At 50.6% G+C, this 25,869-nt stretch overlaps 1 protein-coding gene across 8 annotated transcripts in view; it reads left to right on the top strand.

Moving 5' to 3' along the window:
* Nucleotides 1–25,250, top strand: part of LCK (LCK proto-oncogene, Src family tyrosine kinase) — a 33,679-nt gene extending 8,429 nt beyond the window's left edge. The window contains exons 1-13 of one of the 8 annotated variants that reach the window (XM_065534163.1): nt 11,718–11,804; nt 11,901–12,010; nt 12,228–12,309; nt 12,484–12,574; nt 12,805–12,903; nt 13,046–13,149; nt 13,503–13,652; nt 13,926–14,078; nt 14,196–14,375; nt 18,481–18,557; nt 18,649–18,802; nt 18,887–19,018; nt 24,602–25,250. In XM_065534163.1, coding sequence (XP_065390235.1) covers nt 11,906–12,010; nt 12,228–12,309; nt 12,484–12,574; nt 12,805–12,903; nt 13,046–13,149; nt 13,503–13,652; nt 13,926–14,078; nt 14,196–14,375; nt 18,481–18,557; nt 18,649–18,802; nt 18,887–19,018; nt 24,602–24,804 — 1,530 coding nt within the window. In that variant the 5' untranslated portion in view covers nt 11,718–11,804; nt 11,901–11,905 and the 3' untranslated portion in view covers nt 24,805–25,250. Of the gene's footprint in view, nt 1–11,717; nt 12,011–12,227; nt 12,575–12,804; nt 12,904–13,045; nt 13,150–13,502; nt 13,653–13,925; nt 14,079–14,195; nt 14,376–18,480; nt 18,558–18,648; nt 18,803–18,886; nt 19,019–24,601 lie in introns of those variants that run through there. The other 7 variants (XM_045375717.2, XM_074013378.1, XM_065534144.1 and 4 more) reach the window with 7 other exon arrangements.
* The last annotated feature ends 619 nt before the right edge of the window (nt 25,251–25,869 follow it).

The following is a 25,869-nucleotide window of genomic DNA, read 5'->3' as shown; positions in this document are numbered from 1 at the left end:
CATGAACCCGGGAGGCGGAAGTTGCAGTGAGCCGAGATCGCGCCACTGCACTCCAGCCTGGGCGACAGAGCAAGATTCTGTCTCAAAAAAAAAAAAAAACAACAAAACAAAACAAAAAAAACCAGCCCGGGCCCAGTGGCTCACACCTGTAATCCCAGCACTTTGGGAGGCAGAGGCAGGTGGATCACAACATCAGAAGTTCGAGACCAGCCTGGCCAACATAGTGAAACTAAAATTAGTTTCTACTAAAAAAACACAACTCTACTAAAAATACAAAAAATTAGCTGGGCGTGGTGGCGGGTGCCTGTAATCCCAGCTACTTGGGAGGCTGAGGCAGGAGAATCACTTGAACCTGGGAGGTGGAGGTTGCAGTGAGCTGAGATCATGCCACTGCACTCCAGCCTGGGCAACAGTGTGAGACTCCATCTCAAAAAAAAAAAAGTATATATTTTAAAAAATATGAAAAAGGAGGTAGCCCAGGACACATCCCTGATCTACCCACTAGAAATTAATTACTGATGGGGCACAGTAGCCCATGCCTGTAATCCCAGCACTTTAGGGGGCTGAGGCAGTGGATTGCTTAAGCTCAGGAGTTTGAGACTAACCTGAGCAACACCGCAAAACCCTGTCTCTACAAAAATTCAAAAACTACAAAAACAGGCCCTCTCATTCACAGCTTCTCAGGTGATAAAAGAAAAAAAAAAAAAAATAGCTGGAGGCTGGGTGCGGTGGCTCACACCACACCCGTAATCCCGCACTTTGGGAGGCCAATGCAGGCAGATCACTTGAGGCCAGGAGTTCTAGACTACCCTGGCCAACATGGTGAAACCCCGTCTCTACTAAAAATAAAAACATTAGCCGGGCGCGGTGGCTCAAGCCTGTAATCCCAGCACTTTGGGAGGCCGAGGCGGGTGGATCACAAGGTCAGGAGATCGAGACCACAGTGAAACCCCGTCTCTACTAAAAATACAAAAAATTAGCCGGGCGCGGTGGCGGGCGCCTGTAGTCCCAGCTACTCAGGAGGCTGAGGCAGGAGAATGGCGTGAACCCAGGAGGCGGAGCTTGCAGTGAGCCGAGATCGCGCCACTGCACTCCAGCCTGGGCAACAGCGTGAGACTCCGTCTCAAAAAAAAAAAAAAAAATAAAAAATAAAAAAAAAAATAAAATAAAAAAAAAATAAAAACATTAGCCAGGTATGGTGGCGGGCGCCTGTAGTCCCAGCTCCTTGGGAGGCTGAGGCAGGAGAATTGCTTGAACCTGGGAGGCAGAGGTTGCAGTGAGCTGAGACCGTGCCACTGCACTCCAGCCTGGGTGACAGAGTGAGACTTCATCTCAAAAATAATAATAATAGGCCGGGCGCGGTGGCTCATGCCTATAATCCCAGCACTTTGGGAGGCCGAGAAGGGCGGATCACGAGGTCAGGAGATCGAGACCATCCTGGCTAACACGGTGAAACCCCGTCTCCACTAAAAATACAAAAAATTAGTCGGGTGCGGTGGCAGGCGTCTGTTGTCCCAGCTACTCGGGAGGCTGAGGCAGGAGAATGGCGTGAACCCAGGAGGCAGAGCTTGCAGTGAGCCGAGATCGCACCACTGCACTCCAGCCTGGGCGACACAGCGAGACTCCGTCCCCCCAAAAAAAAAATTAATAATAATAATAATAATAATAGCCGGGCGTGGTGGCACATGCTATTTGGGAGGCTGAGGTGGGAGGATCGCTTGAGCCCAGGAGGTCGAGGCTTCAGTGAGCTGTGATTGTACCACTGCACTCCAGTGGCACAAGACAGCAAGACAACAAGAGGGAAAGACCCTGTCTCAAAATAAAATAAAATAAAATAAAATAAAATAAAGAAGTTATTTACCATTCTTGCTAGCCCTGATTCTTGATATTGCTTGATATTGTGATGAGGGCTCTATGTGGGCATGAATAGCTAAGTCTCTTTATTGAACATGGGCAGCTTTGTCATTAGTCAAGTCTGGGTCGGGGCAAAGGCCAAGAAAATGTTTTAAATGATTCATTTTTTAAATTTTTATTTTTATTTTTATTTTTATTTATTTATTTATTTATTTTGAGATGGAGTCTCACTCTGTAGCCCAGGCTGGAGTGCAGTGGCGTGATCTCGGCTCACTGCAAGCTCCGCCTCCTGGGTTCACGCCATTCTCCTGCCTCAGCCTCCCGAGTAGCTGGGACTACAGGTGCCCGCCACCACGCCTGGCTGATTTTTTGTATTTTTAGTAGAGACAGCGTTTCACTGTGTTAGCCAGGATGGTCTTGATATCCTGACCTTGTGATCTACCTGCCTCAGCCTCCCAAAGTGCTAGGATTACAGGTGTGAGCCACCGCGCCCGGCCTTTATTTTATTTTATTTTTGAGAGGGAGTCTTGCTCTGTCGCCAGGCTGGAATGCAGTCCCGGGTTCACGCCATTCTCCTGCCTCAGCCTCCTGAGTAGCTGGGACTAAAGGCGCGCACCACCACGTCCAGCTAATTTTTTGTATTTTTAGTAGAGATGGGGTTTTGCCATGTTGGCCAGAATGGTCTCAATCTCTTGACCTCGTGATCCACCCGCCTCAGCCTCCCAAAGTTTTGGGGTTATAGGCGTGAGCCACCGCACCCGGCCTTTTATTTTTATTTTTACAGAGACAAGGTCTCACTATGTTGCCCAGGCTGGTCTTGAACTTCCGAGCTCAAGTGATTTTCCCATCTTGGCCCTAGGATTATAAGCGTGAGCCTCCAGGCCTGGCCATTTTAAGTGATTTCTGACAGATTTTGCCACAAAGTGGTCCAGAGTACAACAGTAGAATAGCCTGCTTGTTCTTTTTTCTTTTTTACTTTTTGTGCTCTACATGTTCAGAGAAACTGAACTATAGAAATGACCCCTGAAGGAAGTACAGTCTTGTCTGCTGTATTTTGCGTTGCTTTGTTTGTTTTGTTTTGTTTGAGACAGGTTCTTGCTCTTTCCCCCAGGCTAGAGTACTGTATTGGCTCACTGCAACCTCAACCTCCTGGGCTCCAGCGATCCTCCTACTTCAACCTCCCGAGTAGCTAGGACCATAGGCGTGCACCACTACACCTGGTTAATTTTTGTATTTTTTGTAGAGATGGGGGTCTCACCATGTTGCCCAGGCTAGTCTTGAACTCCTGGCCTCAAGTGACCTTCCACTTTGGCCTTCCAAAATGTTGAGATTACTGGCTTGAGCCATTACTTCCGACCACCTGCCTGTTCTTGATGTAAAGCATTGGCCCAAGAAACTCAACCTAGAAGCTGACACATCTTTTGGACAAAATGTTCAATAAATCAATAGGTCTATAGTTGGAGGAGAAAAAATGTTAACTTAAAAAATTTTTAATTTAATTTAATTTTTTCTTTTTTTGAGACAGGGTCCCCTGTCGCCCAGACTGGTATGCAGTAGTATAATCATGGTTCACTTCAGCCTTGACTTCCTGGGCTGAGCGATCCTCCCACTTCAGCCTCCTGGGTAGCTAGGACTACAGACAAACGCCATCATGCCATCATGCTTGGCTAATTCTTTTTTTTTTTTTTTTTTTTTGAGACAGAGTCTCACTCTGTGGACCAGGCTGGAGTGCAGTGGCGTGATCTCCACTCACTGCAACCTCCGCCTCCCCAGCTCAAGAGATTCTCCTGCTGGCCGGGCATGGTGGCTCAAGCCTGTAATCCCAGCACTTTGGGAGGCCGAGGCGGGCAGATCATGAAGTCAGGAGTTCAAGACCAGCCTGGCCAACATAGTGAAATCTCGTCTCTACTAAAAATACAAAAATTAGCTGGGTGTGGTAGGACGCGGCTGTAGTCCCAGCTACTTGGGAGGCTGAGGCAGGGTAATCACTTGAACCTGGGAGTTGGAGGTTGCAGTGAGCTGAGATTATGTCACTGCACTCCAGCCTGGGCGACACAGCAAGACTCTGTCCTCTGTCTCAAAAAAAAAAAAAAAAAAAAAAAGGCCGGGCATGGTGGCTCACACCTGTAATCTCAGCACTTTGGAGGCCAAGGTGGGCAGATCACGAGGTCAGGAGTTTGAGACCAGTCTGACCAACATGGTGAAACCCTGTCTCTCCTAAAAGTACAAAAATTAGCTGGGCTTGGTAGGCGCATGCCTGCAGTCCCAGCTACTCAGGAGGCTGAGGCAGGAGAATCTCTTGAACCTGGGAGGCGGAGGTTGCAGTGAACCAAGATCGCACCCTTGTACTCAAGCCTGGGTAACAGAACTAGACGCCATCAAAAAAAAAAAAAAAAGAGATTCTCCTGCCTCACCCACCCAAGTAGCTGGGACTATAGTCGTGTGCCACCACACCCCACATCCAGCTAATTTTTGTGTTTTTAGTAGAGATAGGGTTTCACCATGTTGGCCAAGCTGGTCTCAAAATCCAGACCTCAAGTGATTCACCTGCCTTGGCCTCCCAAAGTGATGGGGTTATAGGTGTGAGCCACAGCTCCCAGTAGCCGGGCGCCGGCCACTAATTATATAGCTGGACATGGCCGGGCACCATGGCTCATGCCTGTAATCTTAGCACATTGGGAAGCCGAGGCAGGTGAATCACTTGAGGTCTGGATTTCGAGACCAGCCTGGCAAACATGGTGAAACCTCATCTGTACTAAAAATACAAAAATTAGCCAGGTGTGGTGGTGCATGCCTGTAATCCCAGCTACTTGGGAGGCTGTGGCAGGAGAATCTCTCTCTCTCTCTTTTTTTTTTTTTTTTTGATGGCGTCTAGTTCTGTCACCCAGGCTTGAGTGCAATGGCGTGATCTCGATTCACTGCAACCTCTGCCTCCTGGGTTCAAGCAATTCTCCTGCCTCAGCCTCCTGAGTAGCTGAGACTACAGGCATGCACCTAGTATGCCTGGCTAATTATTGTATTTTTAGTAGAGACAGGGTTTCACCATGTTGGTCAGGCTGGTCTCTTGAACCCCTGGGCTCAAGGAGTCCTACTGCCTCAGCCTCCCAAAGTGCTGGGATTATAGCTGTGAGTCACCACGCCCAGACTCCTTCTGGTCTTAGTTTGACAAAGATTGCTGAGTAGCCAACATGATCTAACCAGGTTAATAAATGAGGTCAATAAAAAGAAAATCAAAATTAAAGCTTAATATAAATTTCTCATTGTCTGAAAGAAAGAAGTGGAAGAAGAAAAAAAAAAAAAAAAAAAAAAAAACCAGATGAAAGGAATCCCCAGGGCTCCCAGAACCAGCAATGAGGGCAGATTCTGGGGTGAATGAAACAGGACATTCTTTTCTCACAATTTAGGAATCCAAGGTCAGGAGTAAGAATTTCGTAGATTCGAGGCTGCCTCTGACTAGGACATGTAATATTCTCAGTCAAACTGCAGACTGCCCGTGGTCCACAGAACATTTTGTGACGATTATAGAAAGGCTACCGGCCAGGTCTGGTAGCTCATGCCTGTCATCCCAACACTCTGAGAAGCTGAGGCGGGCAGGTTACTTGAGGTCAGGAGTTTGAGACCAACCTGGCCAACATGGTGAAACCCTGTCTCTACTAAAAATAATAAAAATTAGTGGGCATGGTTGTGCGCACCTGTAATCTCAGCTACTTGGGAGGCTGAAACAGGAGAATTACTTGATCCAGGACGTGGAGGTTGCAGTCAGCCGTGATTGTGCCACTGCATTCCAGCCTGGGGGACAGAGCAAGACTCCGTCTCAAAATAAATAAATAAATAAAATAAAAATTAGACTGGGCATGGTGGTTCATGCCTGCAATCCCAACACTTTTGGAGTCTGAGGTGGGAGGACTGCTTGAGCCCATGAGTTTGAGACCAGCCTGGGCAACATGGTGAAACCTTGTCTCTACAAAAAGGTAAAAATAAAAGGCTGGGCACGGTGGCTCACGCCTGTAATCCCAGCACTTTGGGAGGCCAAAGTGGCAGGTTACTTGAGCCCGGGAGTTCAAGACCAGCCTGGTCCACATGGTGAAACCCCATCATTACAAAAAATACAAAAATTAGTCAGGCTTGGTGGCATGGGCCTGCAGTCCCCACTACTCAGGAGGCTGAGGTAAGAGGATCCCTTGAGCCCAGGGGCAGAGTTTGCAGTGAGCTGAGACAGTGCCACGGCACTGCACTACAGCCTGGGCGACAGAGCAAGACACTGTTTCAAAAAAAAAAAAAAAGAAGAAGAAGAAGACCGGAAGGATGGGGATAACACCCACAGATGTATGCCTATATGACCTCACAATTACATAGGGACAGTTGCTGCTATTCATAGTCTCATTCTGTTATATATCCCTCTGCACACACAGACTCCTGCAGACCCACAGACATGCACCCATAAGCACAGTGCTCACTGCATATGGTTTCATATGCATAGACTTGCATTCACCAGTCAGGTAAATACATAACCAGAAACATGCATTCCAGGTAGAGGGAGGATTGTCTTGAAGAGAAAAGCCTTTGTTAACAGCACAGTGGTCAAATTTTTGATGGGGAATGGACCCTGTCAGACCTGCCTTCCTGTCTCACATTCTCCTAGACCTCTCAGCCCTCCCCCTCTGCCCTTAGACTTCCCAGGGAGTGAAAAGTAGAGGAGAGAATCTTGATAAAGAATGTAGGAGCCAAGCCAGGCATGTGCCAGTAATCCCAGCTATCTGGGAGGCTGAGGTGGGAGAAGCACTTTAGCCCAGGAGTTAGAGACCAGCCTGGGCAACATAGTGAGACCTCGCCTAAAAAAAAAAAAAAAAAAAAAGGATCTAATTTGAGTTTTGCATCTGCCAGGAACCCTCAGCGTGTTATTGGGACAATCACTTAACCTCTCTTTTTCCCTAGTTTTATTTTTTATTTTATTTTTTTTGAGACAGAGTCTTGCTCTGTCGCCCAGGCTGGAGTGCAGTGGCACAATCTCGGCTCACTGCAACCTCCGCCTCCTGGATTCACGCCATTCTCCTGCCTCAGCCTCCCGAGTAGCTGGGACTATAGGCGCTTGCCACTACGCCCGGCTAATTTTTTGTATTCTGTAGTAGAGACGGGGTTTCACTGTGTTAGCCAGGATGGTCTCGATCTCCCGACCTCGTAATCCACCCGCCTCAGCCTCCTATAAGTGCTGGGATTACAGGCGTGAGCCACCGCGCCCAGCCTTCCCTAGTTTTAAAATGAGGCTGGTGAACTGTATTAGTGTTTCCTAAACTCTTGTGAAGACAAGGTGTCTTTTACCATTTCCTGTTCTGCACACCCTCTTCCCCACATGGATCTCATGATTTTAAAGTTTTTACCTACTAAGCTACCTCATTTAGATGCAAATTTTCTTATTTTCAAGTTAAAAAACAATTTAAATAGAGGAAGGGCCACACCACATTGTCCAGGCTGGTCTCAAACTCCTGGGCTCAATCAATCCTCTCTCCTCAGCCTCCCAAAGTGCTGGGATTACAGATGTGAGTCACTGCACCTGGCCTCAAGTTTAAATTTTAATCAAAGATTTGGCCAGGTACAGCAGCTCGGAGGAAGATTCTATTTTTTTTTTTTTTTTTTTTTTTTGAGATGGTGTCTTGCTCTGTCACCTAGGCTGGAGTGCAATGGCGTGATTTTGGCTCACTGCAACCTCCACCTCCCTGGTTCAAGCAATTCTCCTGCCCCAGCCTCTTGAGTAGCTGGGATTACAGAAGCGCGCCACCACACCCAGCTAATTTTTGTATTTTTAGTAGAGACGGGGTTTCACCATGTTGGCCAGGCTGGTCGTCTTGAACTTCTGACTCCAGGTGATTCACCCACCTTGGCCTCCCAAAGTGCTGGGATTACAGGCATGAGCCACCGTGCCCAGCCTGCTTTTTTTTTTTGAGACAGAGTCTCGCTCTGTTGTCCATGCTGGAATGCAGTGGCGTGATCTTGGCTCACTGCAACCTCTGCCTCCCGGGTTCAAGTGATTCTCCTGCCTCAGCCTCCTGAGTAGCTGGGATTATAGGTGCACGCCACCACAACTGATTAATTTTTGTATTTTTAGTAGAGATAGGGTTTCACCATGTTGGTCAGGCTGATCTTGAACACCTGACCTCGTGCTCCACCCGCCTCAGCCTCCCAAAGTGCTGGGATTACAGGCATGAGCCACCGTGCCCAGCCTGCTTTTTTTTTTTTTTTTTTTTTTTTTTCTGAGATGGAGTCTCGCTTTGTTGCCAGGCTGGAGTGCAGTGGCACAATCCTGGCTCACTGCAACCTCCGCCTCGCGGGTTCAAATTATTCTCCTGCCTCAGCCTCCTGAGTAGCTGAGATTACAGGCACCCACCACCATGCCCAATTAATTTTTGTATTTTTAGTAGAGACAGGGTTTCACCATGTTGGCCAGGATGGTCTTGATCTCTTGTGATCTGCCCACCTTGGCCTCTCAAAGTGCTAGGATTACAGGTGTGAGCCACCAAGTCCAGCCTTTTTTTTTTTTAGACAGGTTCTCGCTCTGTTATCCAGGCTGGAGTGCTGGAGTGCAGTGGCACAATCATAGCTCATCGCACTCTTGAGCTCCTGGGCTCAAGTGATCTTTTGCCTCAGCCTCCCGAGTAGCTGGAAGTACAGGCGTGCACCACCACACCTGGCTAATTTTTTGATTTTTTTCTAGAGGTGAGGTCTCACTATGTTGCCCAGGCTAGTCTGGAACTTCTGAGTTTGAATGATCCTACTGCCTCAGTCTCCCAAAGTGCTGGGATTACAGATGTGAGCCACCACGCCCAGCCAGCAACTCCAGGTTTGCTCTACTCCAAATAGGTTGTGTGACTTTAAGCATACCTCTGTGGGCCTCAGTTTGCTCATCTAAAATCAGAGGTTTAGCCAGGTATAGCAGCTCATGCCTGTAATCCCAGCACTTTGGGAGGCCAAGGAGGAAGGATCACTTGAGGCCAGGAGTTTGAGACCAGTCCGAGCAACATAGCAATACCCCCATCTCTAGAACAAACAAAAAATCACCTGGGCTCAGTGGTGCCAGCTACCCAGGAGGCTGAGGTTAGAGGATCACTTGAGCCCAGGAGTTTGAGTTTTCAGTGAGTTAGGATTGGGTCATTGCACTGCAGTCAGGGCAAAAAAGTGAGACATTATCTCAAAAATAGATCAACAAATAGTAAAATTGGAGATTAGGCTTGCTGGTTTCTAAGACCTTTGCAGATGGGAGACTCTGTGCATTAACACTCCACGTTCCAGTTGACATTTATTAACTAATTTTGGGTGCTGGAGGCTTTCAGACGAATAAACTACAGTTTCTGCTCTTGATGAACCCCCACTCTCATCAAAGGTATGGGAGAGGCAGTGGGACCTTGGGGTGACACGTGAATCAGTAATCGTGGAACTCTGTGCCTAAGTTGATTATTGAGGTCTGAATAGAATGTTGCAAGAGACTGGGGTGAGAGGGAAGCAAAGACCATTGGGAAGTCTTCACAGACTAGGTGATATTTAGGCTAGGTTCCTGTAATCCCAACACTTTGGGAGGCTGAGGCAGGAGGATTGCTTGAGGCCAGGAGTTCAAGACCAGCCTGGCCAACATGGTGAAACCCTGCCTCTACTAAAATTACAAGTTAGCCAAGCATGATGGTGCATGCCTGTGATCCCAGCTATCAGGAGGCTGAGGGAGGAGAATTGTTTGAACCTGGAAGGTAGAAGTTGCAGGAAAAAAAAAAAAAAAGGGTAATATTTGAACTGAGCCTTGAAGGTTGAGTTAGAATTCAGCAGGTGGACAAAAGAGAGCATGCCGACTGGGTTCAGTGGTGCATGCCTATAATCCTAGCATTTTGGGAGGCCAATGCAGGAGGATTGCTTGAGCCCAGGAGTTCGAGACCAGACTGGGCAACATAGTGAGACCTCATCTCTACAAAAAAGTAATCAGCTGGGCATGATGGTGTGCACCTTTAGTCTTAGCTGCTGGGGAGGTTGAGGTGGGAAGACTGCTTGAGCCCAGGGGGTCTAAGGGGATTGCACGACTGCACTTCAGCCTGGGCAAGGAAGGGGGACCCTGTCTCGAGAGAGAGAGAGAAAGAGAGAGAGAAAGAGGGCACATTTCACAGCAGAGGGATCCACAAGTACAAAGGCATTAAGTAAGAAAATAGCGGCCGGGTGCGGTGGCTCAAGCCTGTAATCCTAGCACTTCGAGAAGCCGAGACGGGCGGATCACGAGGTCAGGAGATTGAGAACATCCTGGCTAACACGGTGAAACCCCGTCTCTACTAAAAAATACAAAAAACTAGCTGGGCGAGGTGGCAGGCGCCTGTAGTCCCAGCTACTCGGGAGGCTGAGGCAGGAGAATGGCGTAAACCCGGGAGGTGGAGCTTGCAGTGAGCTGAGATCCGGCCACTGCACTCCAGCCTGGGCGACACGGTGAGACTCCATCTCAAAAAAAAAAAGAAAAAAAAGAAAATAGCATGGGGTGTCTGGGAAAGGCAAGAATAGTTCAGAACACAGGCTGTGTGTGGAGGTGTGTGTGGGGGTGCCTGTGTGTGGGTGTGTTTGTGTGTGTGAGTGTGGGTGTGTGGGGGTATGTATGGAGGAGATGCCTGTGCATGTGTGTGAGTGTATGTGGGGGTGAGTGTGTGGGTGTGTGCATGGGTGTGGGTATGTGGAGGTGCCTGTGTGTGTGTATGAATGTGTGTGTGGGGGTCATGTGTGTGGGTGTGGGTGCCTGTGTGTGTGTGTGTATGTGGGTGTGTTTGTGGGTGTGACTGTGTGGGTGTGTGGATGAGTGTGTGTTTGTGGGTGTGGGTGCCTGTGTGTGTGGGGAATATGTGTAGAGTGTGTGTGTGAATGTGTGTGTGTGAGGGTGGGTGCCTGTGTGTGTGGGGGGGCACTTTTGGGGGGTGAGAGTATGTGTTTATTGAGTGTGAGTGTGGGTGCCTGTGTGTGGGAGGGTGAGTCTGTGTGTGAGTGTGGGGGGGTACCTGTGAGGGGTGAGTGTGTGTGTATGTGAAAGTGTGTGTGGATGCCTCTGTGGAGGTGGGATGGGGGTGCCTCTGTGTGTGTGTGTGTAGGGTGTGTGTATATATAGGGTGTGTGTGAGTGTGTGTGTGTGAGAGAGTGTGTGTGTAGCAGAATGGACTGCGAAGGTGGATTTGATCTTGAAGTTCTGGAATGCACGGTACATCAAACTTTATTTGAGGACAGCGCTTTCCAACCGCTCTGAGGAGCAGCCCTAGACAAGGAGGAGCTGCAGGGACTCCGGGGGCTTCAAAGTGAGGGCCCCATTCTGCTTCAGACAAAACAGGCCCACACACTTATCGCTTTATCTATGGAGTTCTGCTTGATTTCATCAGACAAAAAATTTCCAGTGCTAACACAGGCAAATAAGCGACAAAAAAAAGTTATGGCCAACAGACTGACTGGAGGGTTTTCTGCTGGGGAGAAGCACGCCTGTGTTTGAAGGAACCCTGTGAGGTGACTGTGGGGCTATGTGAGAGGAACAGCGGGGTCCTGATGGTGGACTTAGGGAGCAGAAGCCTCTTTCTCAGCCTCCTCAGCTAGACAGGGGAATTATAATAGTAGGTGGGGCGTGCACACCTCTCCAGTAGGGGAGGGTCTGATAAGTCAGGTCTCCCCCAGGCTTGGGAAAGTGTGTGTCATCTCTAGGAGGTGGTCCTCCCAACACAGGGTGCCGGCAGAGGGAGAGGGAGGGGGCAGAGGCAGGAAGTGGGTAACTAGACTAACAAAGGTGCCTGTGGCGGTTTGCCCATCCCAGGTGGGAGGGTGGGGCTAGAGCTCAGGGGCCGTGTGTGAATTTACTTGCAGCCTGAGGGCTCAGAGGGAGCAACGGTTTGGAGCTGGGACCCCCTCTTTTAGCTTTTCTGTGGCTGGTGAATGGAGATCCCAAGATCTCACAATCTCAGGTACTTTTGGAACTTTCCAGGGCAAGGCCCCATGATGTCTGATGTTGGGGAGCAGATCTTGGGGGAGCCCCTTCAGCCCCCTCTCCATTCCCTCAGGGACCATGGGCTGTGGCTGCAGCTCACACCCGGAAGATGACTGGATGGAAAACATCGATGTGTGTGAGAACTGCCATTATCCCATAGTCCCACTGGATGGCAAGGGCACGGTAAGAGGCGAGACAGGGGCCTTGGTGAGGGAGTTGGGTAGAGCATGCAACCCAGGAGAAAGAAATGACTCTCCTAAGATCACACAGCAAGTAGCTGGTAGACTCAGGGATACACCCAACCAGGCTGGAGAGACTGAGAGCAGGGCAGGGGGGAAGGGGGCCAGAGTCTAACCCAGTCTTCTGCTTTCTGACCCCACCCTCATCCCCTACTCCACAGCTGCTCATCAGAAATGGCTCTGAGGTGCGGGACCCACTGGTCACCTACGAAGGCTCCAATCCGCCGGCCTCCCCACTGCAAGGTGACCCCAGGCAGCAGGGCCTGAAAGACAAGGCCTGCCGATCCCTGGCTGTTGGCTTCCACCTCACCCCCACCTACTCTCTCCCCGGTCCTGCCTTCCTTGTCCCCCGCCCTGTAACTCCAGGCTTTCTGCCCATCCCAGCCCGGTTCTCCCTGATGCCCCTTGTTTTTACAGACAACCTGGTTATCGCCCTGCACAGCTATGAGCCCTCTCACGACGGAGACCTGGGCTTTGAGAAGGGGGAGCAGCTCCGCATCCTGGAGCAGTGAGTCCCTCTCCACCTTGCTCTGGAGGAGTCCGTGAGGGAGCGCGATCTCCGGGACCGCAGCCCTCCTGAGGCCACCGGTTGGGGTGGCCGCCCTTGGGACAAAATTCAAGGCTCAGGACTGCTGAGCCAGGGTTCGGCGAGGCTGGCTTAAGGGGTGGAGGGGTCTTTGAGGGAGGGTCTCAGGTCGACGGCTGAGCTAGCCACACTGATCCGCCTCCGTGGCGCAGGAGCGGCGAGTGGTGGAAGGCGCAGTCCCTGACCACAGGCCAGGAAGGCTTCATCCCCTTCAATTTTGTGGCCAAGGCGAACAGCCTGGAGCCCGAACCGTAAGTGGGGACCCGTCGTGGGGGTGAGCGGGAGCAGATCTAGGGATCCTGGAGCAGGGAGTGGGCCTGGGGTGGCGGTGAAGGCTTGAGGGCCACGGAGGAATATCCGACGACAGCCTTCGTTCGCTTCCGCCGTGCACAGCTGGTTCTTCAAGAACCTGAGCCGCAAGGACGCGGAGCGGCAGCTCCTGGCGCCCGGGAACACTCACGGCTCCTTCCTCATCCGGGAGAGCGAGAGCACCGCGGGTGAGCGGGCAGTGGTCTCGACCGGGCGCGGGGGTGCCGCAGGGTGTGCCCGAGGTGGGGGCGCGGGATGAGCCCGAGGGGGGCGCGGGGTGAGTCCGAGGGGAAGCACAGGGTGAGCCCGAGGTGGGGACGCGGAGTGAGCCCGATGGGGACGCGGGGTGAGTCCGAGGGGGAGCGCAGGGTGAGGTCGAGGTGGGGACGCGGAGTGAGCCCGATGGGGACACGGGGTGAGTCCGAGGGGGAGCGCAGGGTGAGCCCGAGGTGGGGACGCGGGGTGAGCCCGAGGGGGGCGCGGTGGCGGGCCAGACTCACTGCGTTCTTTAGTCCCTTTGTCCATCCATTCATTCATTCAGGATCGTTTTCACTGTCGGTCCGGGACTTCGACCAGAACCAGGGAGAGGTGGTGAAACATTACAAAATCCGTAATCTGGACAACGGTGGCTTCTACATCTCCCCCCGAATCACTTTTCCCGGCCTGCATGAACTGGTCCGCCATTACACCAGTGAGCCCGGCAGGACCCCTCCCCCGTGCCCTATCAGCCTATCTCCCCTCAGTCCCCCTCGGGTGTCCCCCATCCATCTTTCAATGCGCTCCTCCATTCCCCGCAGTGGGTGAGGTGTGGAACTTGACCCTACGGACCCAAGTGTTTGGGTGACAGCCCCACACCCCCCTGCTAGTCCACTTCACCTAGATAGGAGCTTGGAGAAGTGGGGGAAGTGGTGTCAATACGAGGCCTGCCATATTGACAGTCTTCACCCCTCCCTTGTCCTCGCAGATGCTTCAGATGGGCTGTGCACACGGCTGAGCCGCCCCTGCCAGACCCAGAAGCCCCAGAAGCCATGGTGGGAGGACGAGTGGGAGGTTCCCAGGGAGACGCTGAAGCTGGTGGAGCGGCTGGGGGCTGGACAGTTCGGGGAGGTGTGGATGGGTGAGTGTGGCCTCCAGGACTGCCCGGGAAGAGGGGAACGGGAGGGGCTGCTGAGGTGGTGAGAGTCCCAGGACAGCTGCCTGGCGACTCTCCCACTCCTTCCCTTCCCCGATCCAGGGTACTACAACGGGCACACAAAGGTGGCAGTGAAGAGCTTGAAGCAGGGTAGCATGTCCCCAGACGCCTTCCTGGCCGAGGCCAACCTCATGAAGCAGCTGCAACACCAGCGGCTGGTTCGGCTCTACGCTGTGGTCACCCAGGAGCCCATCTACATCATCACTGAATACATGGAGAATGGTGGGTGCCGCCCGAGTCGGCTGCCGGGGGACACTGCTCTCCCCGCTGTCCCTGCCGGAGGGTGAAAGTACACCTTTTTTTCTGGCCCAAAGCTCAAGCAAGGAGGGTTTATTGAGCTTTCCTGGCCCCTAAAGACTCACCTCCAGCTGGGCGCAGTGGCTCAGGCCTGTAATCCCAGCACTTTGGGAGGCTGAGGCCAGCAGATCACGAGGTCAGGAGTTCGAGACCAGCCTGACCAACATGGTGAAACCCCGTCTCTACTAAAAATACAAAAATTAGCCAGGTGTGGTGGCGCATGCCTGTAATCCCAGCTGCTCAGAAGGCTGAGGCAGGAGAATCCCTTTAATCTGGGAGGATGAGGTTGCAATTGCAGTGAACCAAGATCATGCTACTGAACTCCAGCCTGGGTGACAGAGCTCTGTCTCAAAAAAAAAAAAAAAAAAAAAAAAAAAAGGCCGGGTGCAGTGGCTCACAGCTGTAATCCCAGCACTTTGGGAGGCTGAGACGGGCGGATCACCAGGTCAGGAGATCGAGACCATCCTGGCTAACACGGTGAAATCCCGTCTCTACTAAAAAATACAAAAAATTAACCAGGCGTGGTGGTGGGCACCTGTAGTCCCAGCTACTCAGGAGGCTGAGGCAGGAGAATGGCGTGAACCCGGGAGGCGGAGCTTGCAGTGAGCCGAGATCGCGCCACTGCACTCCAGCCTGGGCGACTGAGCAAGACTCCATCTCAAGAAAAAAAAAAAAAGAAAAAAAAAAAAAGACTCACCTCCAGGCATGTGAAAAAGGTATATCCTCTGATCCTGTCTGGGGGCGAGCCTAAGGTAGCAAGAATGTTCTGGAAGAGCATTCACCCCAACCTGCCCTGACCTGCCATTCTGTTTACCTTCTTCAAAGCCCTACCTTGATCTCAGGATGCTTGATCTCAGAAAGCGAATGGGTCCCTACCCCTGTTTCTCTCCCTTCTGCCCCTGAGCTTTGGGAGGGCAGATCTGCCCCGGAAGCCCTCTTTTTCAGTTCTGAGTGAGCCCCCCCACCCCGCACCCTTCTTGGTCTGATACTGGACAGAGTGAGAGCCCCAGGAAGAGGAATACGAGTTTCTAGCCTCAGCTTTGTTCACACCGATTTGCTGTGTGACAGGCCAAGTGCCTGCACTGTCTCTGGTGCTCAGTTTCCTCAAGAATAACAGCAGAAATCTAAATGGGCTCACCAGAATTAATACAGAGTATTCATCAAGGCCTCTAGCGTCTGACTGCCTGGGTCAGAAGTCTGGCTTCATGATTTTATGGCTTTGTGATAATTACATCACCTCTTTCTGTCATGGTTTCCTACTATAATAATGCATTAGTAACCTCCTCATAGGGTCTTGTGAGGATGAAATAATTAATGCATATATAGCAGTTAGAACTATGCCTACTTTAGGCCGGGTCCAGTGGCTCACGCCTGTAATCCCAACACTTTGGGAGGCCAAGGTGGGCGGATCATAAGGTCAGGAGATCGAGACCATCCTGGCTAACACAGTAAAACCCCATCTCTACTAAAAATAAAAAAAATTAGCCTGCGCGGTGGCGGGCACTTGTAGTCCCAGCTGCTCAGGAGGCTGAGGCAGGAGAATGACGTGAACCCAGGAGGCAGAGTTTACAGTGAGCCAAGATCGCACCACTGCACTCCTGCCTGGGCGATAGAGTGACACTTGGTCTCAAAAAAAAAAAAAAAAAAAAGGACTATGCCTACTTCCAGGTGTAGTGGCTCAAGCCTATAACCTCAGCACTTTGGGAGGCCAAGGTGGGTGGATCACTTGAGCCCAGAAGTTCAAGACCAGTCCGTGCAACATAGCGAGACCTCATTCCTACAAAAAATTTGTAAAAATTAGCCGAGCGTGGTGGTGTATGCCTGTAGTCCCAGCTACTTGGGAGGCTGAAGTGGGAGGACCACTTGAGCCCAGGAGGTTGAGGCTGCACTGAGCTGTGATTGCACCACTGCACTCCAACCTGGGTAACAGAGTGAGACCTTGTCTCAAAAAAACAAAACACAAAAAAACCACAAAACTATGGCTACTATATAGTAACTGATCAATAGGTTTGTCGCTGTTATCTGGCTCTGATTCTTTGGGAGTGTAAGATCTATCCTTCTTTCAGGAAGAGAAACAAGCTGTTCATTGGCTAATGGGAAATCGCAAATAGATTATGTCATGTGTATCTTTTTTTTTTTTTTGTCTCACTCTGTCCTCCAGGCTGGAGTGCAGCGGCACGATCTCAGCTCACTTCAACCTCCTCCTCCTGGGTTCTCATGCCTCAGACTCCCAAGTAACTGGGACCACAAGCATGTGCCACCATGCCTGGCTAATTTTTGTATTTTTAGTAGAGACAGGTTTTCACCTTGTTGGCCAGGCTGCTGTCGATCTCCTGACCTCAGGTGATCCTCCCGCCTTGGCCTCCCAAAGGGCTGGGATTACAGGTGTGAGCCACCATGCCCAGTCTATCATGTGTATCGACTTTGATTGGTGGTTGCTTGTAGCGCTGGAGAAGGATTCTGAGGTTCAATGGAAGTGAGTGCTGGGAATGATTAGTAACATCTGCCATGGACACAATGGAAGAATGGCAGTATATATATGTCTCCGTATTTGCTGTGTGTGGGGGAGGTCTTTGTCTTTGGTAACTAGTTCAGCACTCAAAGTGGGGACACTCAGGTTGCTGTCATCCTTTCACAGGGTTTTTTTTTTTTGAGACAGAGTCTCGCTCTGTCGCCCAGGCTGGAGTGCAGTGGCGTATTCTCAGCTCACTGCAAGCTCCGCTTCCCGGGTTCACGCCATTCTCCTGCCTCAGCATACTGAGTAGCTGGGACTACAGGCGCCCGCCACCGCGCCTGGCTAATTTTTTGTATCTTTAGTAGAGATGGGGTTTCACCGTAGTCTCGATCTCCTGACCTTGTGATCCACCAGCCTCGGCCTCCCAACGTGCTGGGATTACAGGCATGAGCCACCGCGCCCGGCCATTTCACAGGTTTTTTTTTTTTTTTTTTTTGAGACGGAGTCTCACGCTGTTGCCCAGGCTGGAGTGCAGTGGCGCGATCTCGGCTCACTGCAAGCTCCGCCTCCCGGGTTCCCGCCATTCTCCTGCCTCAGCCTCCTGAGTAGCTGGGACTACAGGCGCCCGCCACCGCGCCCGGCTAATTTTTTGTATTTTTAGTAGAGACGGGGTTTCACTGTGGTCTCGATCTCCTGACCTTGTGATCCGCCCGCCTCGGCCTCCCAAAGTGCTGGGATTACAGGCTTGAGCCACCGCGCCCGGCCCACAGGGTTTTAATCTCTTGGGAAGGGCCAGTGGTCATTCACTCCATCCTAGCAACTTCCACTCATGTCCAGCTGCCCTCCACTATTAGAGAGGTGGTCCTTCAGACCCCCAGACCCCCTCTTTCTGTATTCCATCCAATATATTCAGCACATTGTTATTGTTTCTTACTCTGGGCTGGGCACCAGGAACATGGATGGATGAAACAAGGTTCCTGTTGTCAAGGTTCCCCAGTTACAGGTACTGGGGAAACCAGAGTTTGTGCCATGGGAAAGTTCCAGCATGCCCATGGGAGTGTAGATGATGATCCAGTTTATTATGCCTGCTAAGATCTAGAGAGGCTTCCTAGAGGGGCAGTCTAACTGGGCCATGAAAGAAAAGTAGAATTTTTTTTAGCAGGCAGAGATGAAATAAAGAGGCTTTGGGGTGACAGCCTAGTAGTCTGAGTGCAGGATCTCAAAATTGTTAAAGTGTTTGAAGTCAAAGGCAGAGTGAGGGAAAGAGAAGAAGCTACCAGTGTCGCCCATGTCAAGCTTTGGATACTAGTTGAGGAGTCTGAATTCTACCTTATTGATGATGAAAAACCTACAGATCCCTCCCAGCGTGCTCTACCCTAGCCCCTCCCTCTGCAAAAAAACCTTCACATATCCTGGGCATCCTTACCCTGAACACACACTCCTCCATTCTCACTCTTCACTCTTCCTTTTCACATGTCAGACACACTTCCAGACATGTGAAAAGGGTCTGGGAGAAGGGTCTGGGGACCTCCTCCTGGGGCAACTTAGGCCAGCAACTCTTGCTTCTGCCCACAGGGAGTCTAGTGGATTTTCTCAAGACCTCTTCAGGCATCAAGTTGACCATCAACAAACTCCTGGACATGGCAGCCCAAGTAAGGAGACTGGGGAGGGGCTGGGCAAGGGCACAGGCCAGTGGCGTGAAGACATCTGGCTCAGGATTGCTGATCTGTGTTTGTCCTGCAGATTGCAGAAGGCATGGCATTCATTGAAGAGCGGAATTATATTCATCGTGACCTTCGGGCTGCCAACATTCTGGTGTCTGACACCCTGAGCTGCAAGATTGCAGACTTTGGCCTAGCACGCCTCATTGAAGACAACGAGTACACAGCCAGGGAGGGTAAGTGTGAGATTTAAGGGTGATCTGGGCCCTGCAGGGTCTAGCCAAGCAGACCCAGGTGACCTCACTCTGCCTCCTCCTTAGGAGCCAAGTTTCCCATTAAGTGGACAGCGCCAGAAGCCATTAACTATGGGACATTCACCATCAAGTCGGATGTGTGGTCTTTTGGGATCCTGCTGACGGAAATTGTCACCCATGGCCGCATCCCTTACCCAGGTTAGAGCCAAGGGCAGGAACTGAAAGGGTGATGGGAAGGGCAGCAAGTCCATGTCTCCCCACTCAATTCTTTCCAGTCTCAGAATCTGAAACTTTGTAGTTGCATCTCCTCTATCCTTTCAGGGGTATGACTCCAACATCCCAAGGCAGATGCCACATCTCCCAGAGCTGGCTTCCATCTCTGTATCTCTCTTTAATAACCCCAGCTCTTTTCTTTTTCTCTTTTTTTGAGGTGGAGTCTAGCTCTGTCGCCCAGGTTGGAGTGCAGTGGCGCCATCTCGGATCACTGCAACCTCTGCCTCCTGGGTTCAAGCAATTCTCCTGCCTCAGCCTCCCAAATAGCTAGGATTACAGGTGCGTGCCACCATGCCCGGCTAGTTTTTTGTATTTTTAGTAGAGACGGGGTTTCACCATGTTAGCCAGGATGGTCTCAATCTCCTGACCTCGTGATCCACCCGCCTCGGCCTCCCAAAGTGCTGCGATTACAGGCATGAGCCACCGCGCCCGGCCCCAGCTCTTTTCTTTAGTTGTGGCCCAGGCAGCCTAGTATGGTAGAAGAGGATCTAGCTCAGAAACAAGAGGCCTACCTTTTATTAGCAGATCTGCCACTGTTGCTAACTTTCTGTTTGGCTTTGTTCAGATCATTCCTTCTTTCCCATCTGTTCTCATTTCTAATATGAGATTAGAACAGTGCTTGGTCAATACTAAGCTATTATCAATCATCACTTTGAACTAGTCACTTCACTTCTCTGAGTCTCAGTTTCCTGATATTAAAAATAAGAGACTAGGCCAGGTACAGTGGCTCATGCCTATAATCCCAGAACTTTGGGAGACCAAGGTGGGAGGATGGCTTGAGCCCAGAAGTTCGAGACCAGCCTGGGCAACAGGTTGAAACCCCATCTCTACAAAAACAAAAATTAGCCAGGTTTGGTGGCATGTGCCTGTAGTCCCAGCTACTCAGAAGGCTGAGGTGGGAGGATTACCTGAGCCAGGGAGGGAGAGGTTGCAGTGAGCCAAGATCATGCCATAGCACTCCAGCCTAGGGCAACAGACCAAGACCCTGCCTCAAAAAAAGAAAAAGAGAGACTCCATCTCTTCCCCCCCCCAAAAAAAAAAAATTAAAAATTAGCTGGGCATGGTGGCACACACCTGTAGTTTCAGCTTTTTGGGAGGCTGAGGTGGGAGGATCGCTTGAGCCCAGGAGGTTGAGGGTGCAGTGAGCCATGATCGTTCTATTGCACTCCAGCCTGAGCAACAGAGAGAGAACTTGTCTCAAAAAAAAAAAAAAAAAAAAAAAAAGGAAAAATGAGAGACCATTTGTGAAAGAGCCTGACTCATAGTAGGTTGTCAGTATACACTGACTCCCTCACCATCTCCTGGACAAAGCCCTTTACCCCTGAATTCAGCCAAGACAGGGATGGAATTTTTTGAAAGGAACTTGCTAAGAAACTCTGGGGAGAGGAAATGGAGCACAAAGACAACGGAGTAGGGAGGCGCGGCACAGTGGCTAAATTTATAGAAGCGTCCCACATCCCCAGAGTAAGGTGAACAGACCTTTGCTCCAAGGAAGGTAAAGACACCTTGGAAGGCCGGATGTGGTGGCTCACGCCTGTAATCCTAACACTTTGGGAGGCCGAGGCTGGTGGATCACAAGGTCAGGTGTTTGAGACCAGCCTGACCAACATGGTGAAATCCCATCTCTACTTAAAAAAAACAAAATTAAAAATTAGCCGGGCCTGGTGGTGCGTACCGGTAATCCCAGATACTCAGGCGGCTGAGGCAGGAGAATTGCTTGAACCTGGGAGGCAGAGGTTGCAGTGAGCCGAGGTCGTGCCACTGCACTCCAGCCTGGGCGACAAAGCGAGACTCCGTCTCAAAACAAAAACAAAAACAAAAAAACACCTTGGAGACAGGTGAAAAGCTGAGGGGCTTCCCTGCCCTGGGCTTGCCCCAACCCAGAGTCCAGGGGTAGTGCTGGAGCTGGAAATATGGAAATACTCTCCAGTTATCCTGCCAGGGGTCCTCACTGCTCCTCGCCTATTCCCACAGAAGGAAACCCATAGGGAATGTATCTATTAGAAGAAAATAGGCAGTGAAAGCATGATGATAAATGGAAACTGACATGTAGCATTAGGGTCAGGGAGACAATGGGGAGAAATGGGGACCTTGGTAAACTTGCAGCTGCTCCAGCAGATGGTTGCAATTAAGGCGTGGGGGACCTGAAAAACTAGATCTTTTTTTTTTTTTAAGAGAAGCCAAAACTTGGAGTTTTAGGAAAATTTGTTCATTTCCATTTATTGGCGATCGAGTCAAATTGTTTAAAAGCACTCTAGGGGCTGGGCACGGTGACTCATGCCTGTAATCCCAGCACTTTGGGAAGCTGAGGTGGGCAGATCACAAGGTCAGGAGTTCGAGACCAGCCTGGCCAACATGGTGAAACCCCACCTCTGCTAAAAATACAAAAATATTAGCCAGGCGTAGTGGTGGGACCTGCAGTCCCAGCCACTAAGGAGGCTGAGACAGGAGAATCACTTGAACCCTGGAGGCAGAGGTTGCAGTGAGCCATGATCACGCCATTGCACTCCAGCCTGCGCGACAGAGTGAGAGTCCATCCCAAAAATAAATATAAATAAATTAAATAAATTAATTAAATGAATAAATAAACAAAACCATTCTAGGGCCAATCCAAAGTGGATCTGTGGGCCATACTCTGGCTGGATTTAACCTGTGGGCTTGCATCCCCTAACTCTGGCCATGGCTGTTTAGTTCTGTGGCCTATGTCCTCCTATGCCCTAATTTTAAAATGTGAGAGTCCCGGTCGGGCATGGTGGCTCACGCTTGCCATCCTTGCACTTTGGGAGGCTGAGATGGGCAGATCACGTGGTCAGGAGTTGGAGACCAGCCTGACCAACATAGTGAAACCCCATCTCTACTAAAAGTACAAAAATTAGCCGGGTGTGGTGGCATGCGCCTGTAGTCCCAGCTACTCAGGAAGCTGAGGCAGGGGAATCCCTTGAACCCGGGAGGTGGAGGTTGCAGTGAGCCGAGACCATGCCATTGCACTCCAGCCTGGGCAACACAGTGAGACTCTGTCTCAAAAAGAAAAAAAAAATAAAATTGCGAGAGTCCTATAGGTAGAGGCCTCCCTTGTACAAGTCCTGGGGAAAAAGGGTCTCTGTTGACCAGGCTTTAGTCCCAAACTTTCCAGGAGCAAAACTTTGATTTTGTAAATACCCTATAAGCTTTTGGTCTTTGGGAACTGCTTGTCACAATCTTTGTTCAGAAGACTGAAGGAGAAACCAGACACTACATGAGCAATTTAGAAACAGGGAAGGAGGGAGCTGTGTTACTGCTGTGATCACGTAGTTCTCCAGAACAATTCTTCTTGGGGTCTACATGCCAAACGCCTGCCAGAGGGGCTAGGACCAGCATAAAGGGAGGGAACCAGCTCAAAGACTATTTCATCTGGGTCATGGAGGGGCCTGGGGAACCTTCTCAAGCCCAAATAAAGTCTGCTTTGCTGAGGCCCAGCGTCCATTTGGCTTCCTGATGCAGGATGTCATGTGCCTGGTCTTAAAACTGGAGCGACTTCACCACTGTCTTGGTTGTGGGTGCCCATGCTGCCCTGGGCCCTGACCATCTCATCATTCCTACCAAATAATCATCATCCCAGGTGCCCTTTATTACTTATTTATTTATGTATGTATTTCAGACAGAGTCTCTCTCTGTCACCCAGGTTGGAGTGCAGTGGCATGATCTCAGCTCACTGCAACCTCTACCTCCTGGGTTTAAGTGATTCTTCTGCCTCAGTCTCTTGAGTAGCTGGAATTACAGGTGTATGCCACCACGCCCAGCTAATTTTTGTATTTTTCTAGTACAAACAGGGTTTTACCATGTTGGCCAGGCTGGTTTCAAACTCCTAACCTCAGGTGATCCACCTGCCTCAGCCTCCCAAAGTGCCGGGATTACAGGCGTGAGCCACTGCACCTGGCCTCAGGTGCCCTCTGTGAAGCATCTCCGATCCAGACTTTCTGTGCCTGGATAGATTCGATGCTTTCTGTGATATATATATATAATTTTTATTTATTTTTTATTTTTTGAGACAAGAGTCTGGCTTGAGTTGCTCAGGCTGGAGTGTAATGGCGCAGTCTCAGTTCACTACAACCTCTGCACCTCCACCTCCTGGGTTCAAGCAATTACTGTGCCTCAGCCTCCCAAGTAGCTGGGACTACAGGCATGTACCACCATGCCCGGCTAATTTTTGTATTTTTAGTAAAGATGGGGTTTTGCCATGTTGTTCAGGCTGGTCTTGAACTCCTGGCCTCAAGAGATCTCCCTGCCTTGGCCTCCCACAGTGCTGGGATTACAGACGTGAGCCACCATGCCTGGCTTGTGCACTATATTTGATGCTTTCTCATCAATCCTCATTCAATCCTCATAAGAATTCTGTCAGGTAGGAATAGCTATTTACTCTTTACTCTATTTTCCAAATAAGGAAACTGGGCTCGCCCAAGGTCCCACAACTAACATGTGTGTATTATTGAGCATTTAATTTATACCAGGGAAGCCGGTCATGGTGGTGTGCACCTGTTGTCTAGCTATTTAGGAGGCTGAGGTGAGAGGATCACTTGAACCCAGGAGTTCAAATCTGCCATGTGCTATGATTGTGCCTGTGAACAGCTGCTGCACTCCAGCCTGGGCAACATAGTGAGATCCCTTATCTAAAACATTTTTTTAATTTTTGTTTTTATTTATTTATTTATTCATTTATTTATTTTTTGAGATGGAGTCTGGCTCTGTCGCCCAGGCTGGAGTGCAGTGGTGCGATCTTGGCTCACTGCAAGCTCCACCTCCCGGGTTCACGCCATTCTCCTGCCTTAGGCTCCAGAGTAGCTGGGACTACAGGCGCACACCACCATGCCCGGCTACTTTTTTGTATTTTTAGTAAAGATGGAGTTTCACCGTGTTAGCCAGGATGGTCTCGATCTCCTGACCTCGTGATCCACCTGCCTTGGCCTCCCAAAGTGTTGAGATTACAGGCGTGAGCCACCGCGCCCGGCCAACATTTTTTAATTTAAAGTAAATAATTAGCTGGGAACGGTGGCTCACGCCTGTAATCCAGCACTTTGGGAGGCCAAGGCGGGCGGATCACCTGAGGTCGGGAGTTCAAGACCAGCCTGACCAACATGGAGAAACCCATCTCTACTAAAATACAAAATTAGCTGGGCGTGGTGGTGCATGCCTGTAATCCCAGCTACTCCAGAGGCTGAGGCAGGAGAATTGCTTGAACCTGGGAGGTGGAGGTTGTGGTGAGCTGAGATCGTGCCATTGCACTCCAGCCTGGGCAACAAGAGTAAAACTCCATTTCCAAAAAAAAAAAAAAAAAGAAATAATCTATACCAGGCACTCCAAGTGGTGTGACTGACATTCAGCAAGTACGGCTTGTGTGACCTTACCATTGATGAAGACCAAGATTCTTTTGGATTGGTGCTCACACTGTGCCAGTTAAATATTCCGAACATTACCCCTGCCTGTGGGCTTCCAGTGCCTGACCTTCATGTCCTTTCTCCCATCAACCCCTAGGGATGACCAACCCGGAGGTGATTCAGAACCTGGAGCGAGGCTACCGCATGCCGTGCCCCGAAAACTGTCCAGAGGAGCTGTACCAACTTATGAGGCTGTGCTGGAAGGAGCGCCCGGAGGACCGGCCCACCTTTGACTACCTGCGCAGTGTGCTGGAGGACTTCTTCACGGCCACGGAGGGCCAGTACCAGCCTCAGCCTTGAGAGGCCTCGAGAGGCCCTGGAGTCCTCCACTTTTCTCTCCAGCCTGACTTGGGGAGATGCAGTTCTTGTGCCATAGTCACACGGCCTATGCACATATGGACTCTGCACACGAATCTCGCCCATATGTGACACATATGCACCTTGTGTCTGTACACGTGTCCTGTAGTTGCGTGGACTCTGCACATGTGTCTTGTACATGTGTAGCCTGTGCGTGTATGTCTTGGACACTGTATAAGGTACCCCTTTGGCTCTTCCATTTCCTGAGACCACAGAGAGAGGGAAGAAGCCTGGGATTGACAGAAGCTTCTGCCCACCTACTTTTCTTTCCTCAGATCATCCAGAAGTTCTTCGAGTGCCAGGACCTTATCTAATACCTCTGTGTGCTCCTCCTTGGTGCCTGGCCTGGCACGCATCAGGAGCTCAATAAATGTCTGTTGATGACTGTTGTTCATCTCTTTACTGTCCACTCTTTGTGGGTGGGCAGTGGGGGTTAAGAAAATGGTAACTAGGTCACCCTGAGATGGGGTGAAAGATGGGATGAGTGGATGTCTGGGGGCTCTGCAGACCCCTTCAAATGGGATAGTGCTCCTAACCCCTCCCCAAAGGATTCAGGGAGACTCCTGCCTGGAATCCCTTAGGGAATGGGTGTGTCACAGGACCTTCCTCCCCATTATAAAAGGGCAATAGCATTTTTAACTAATTCAAGGGCTATATTTGACCTCATATATTTTTGGTTTTTTTTTTTTTTTTTTTTTTTTTTTGAGACGGAGTCTCGCTCTGTCGCCCAGGCTGGAGTGCAGTGGCGCAATCTCGGCTCACTGCAAGCTCCGCCTCCCGGGTTCACGCCATTCTCTGGCCTCAGCCTCCTGAGTAGCTGGGACTACAGGCGCCCGCCACTGCACCCGGCTAATTTTTTCTATTTTTAGTAGAGACGGGGTTTCACCATGGTCTCGATCTCCTGACCTTGTGATCCGCCCGCCTCGGCCTTCCAAAGTGCTGGGATTACAGGCGTGAGCCACCGCGCCCGGCCATATTTTTGTTTTTTGAGATGGAGTCTCGCTCTGT

This window comes from Macaca fascicularis, chromosome 1, assembly GCF_037993035.2.
Source record: "Macaca fascicularis isolate 582-1 chromosome 1, T2T-MFA8v1.1".
NCBI lineage: Eukaryota > Metazoa > Chordata > Mammalia > Primates > Cercopithecidae > Macaca > Macaca fascicularis.
This window is presented reverse-complemented; position numbering and strand designations above follow the sequence as displayed.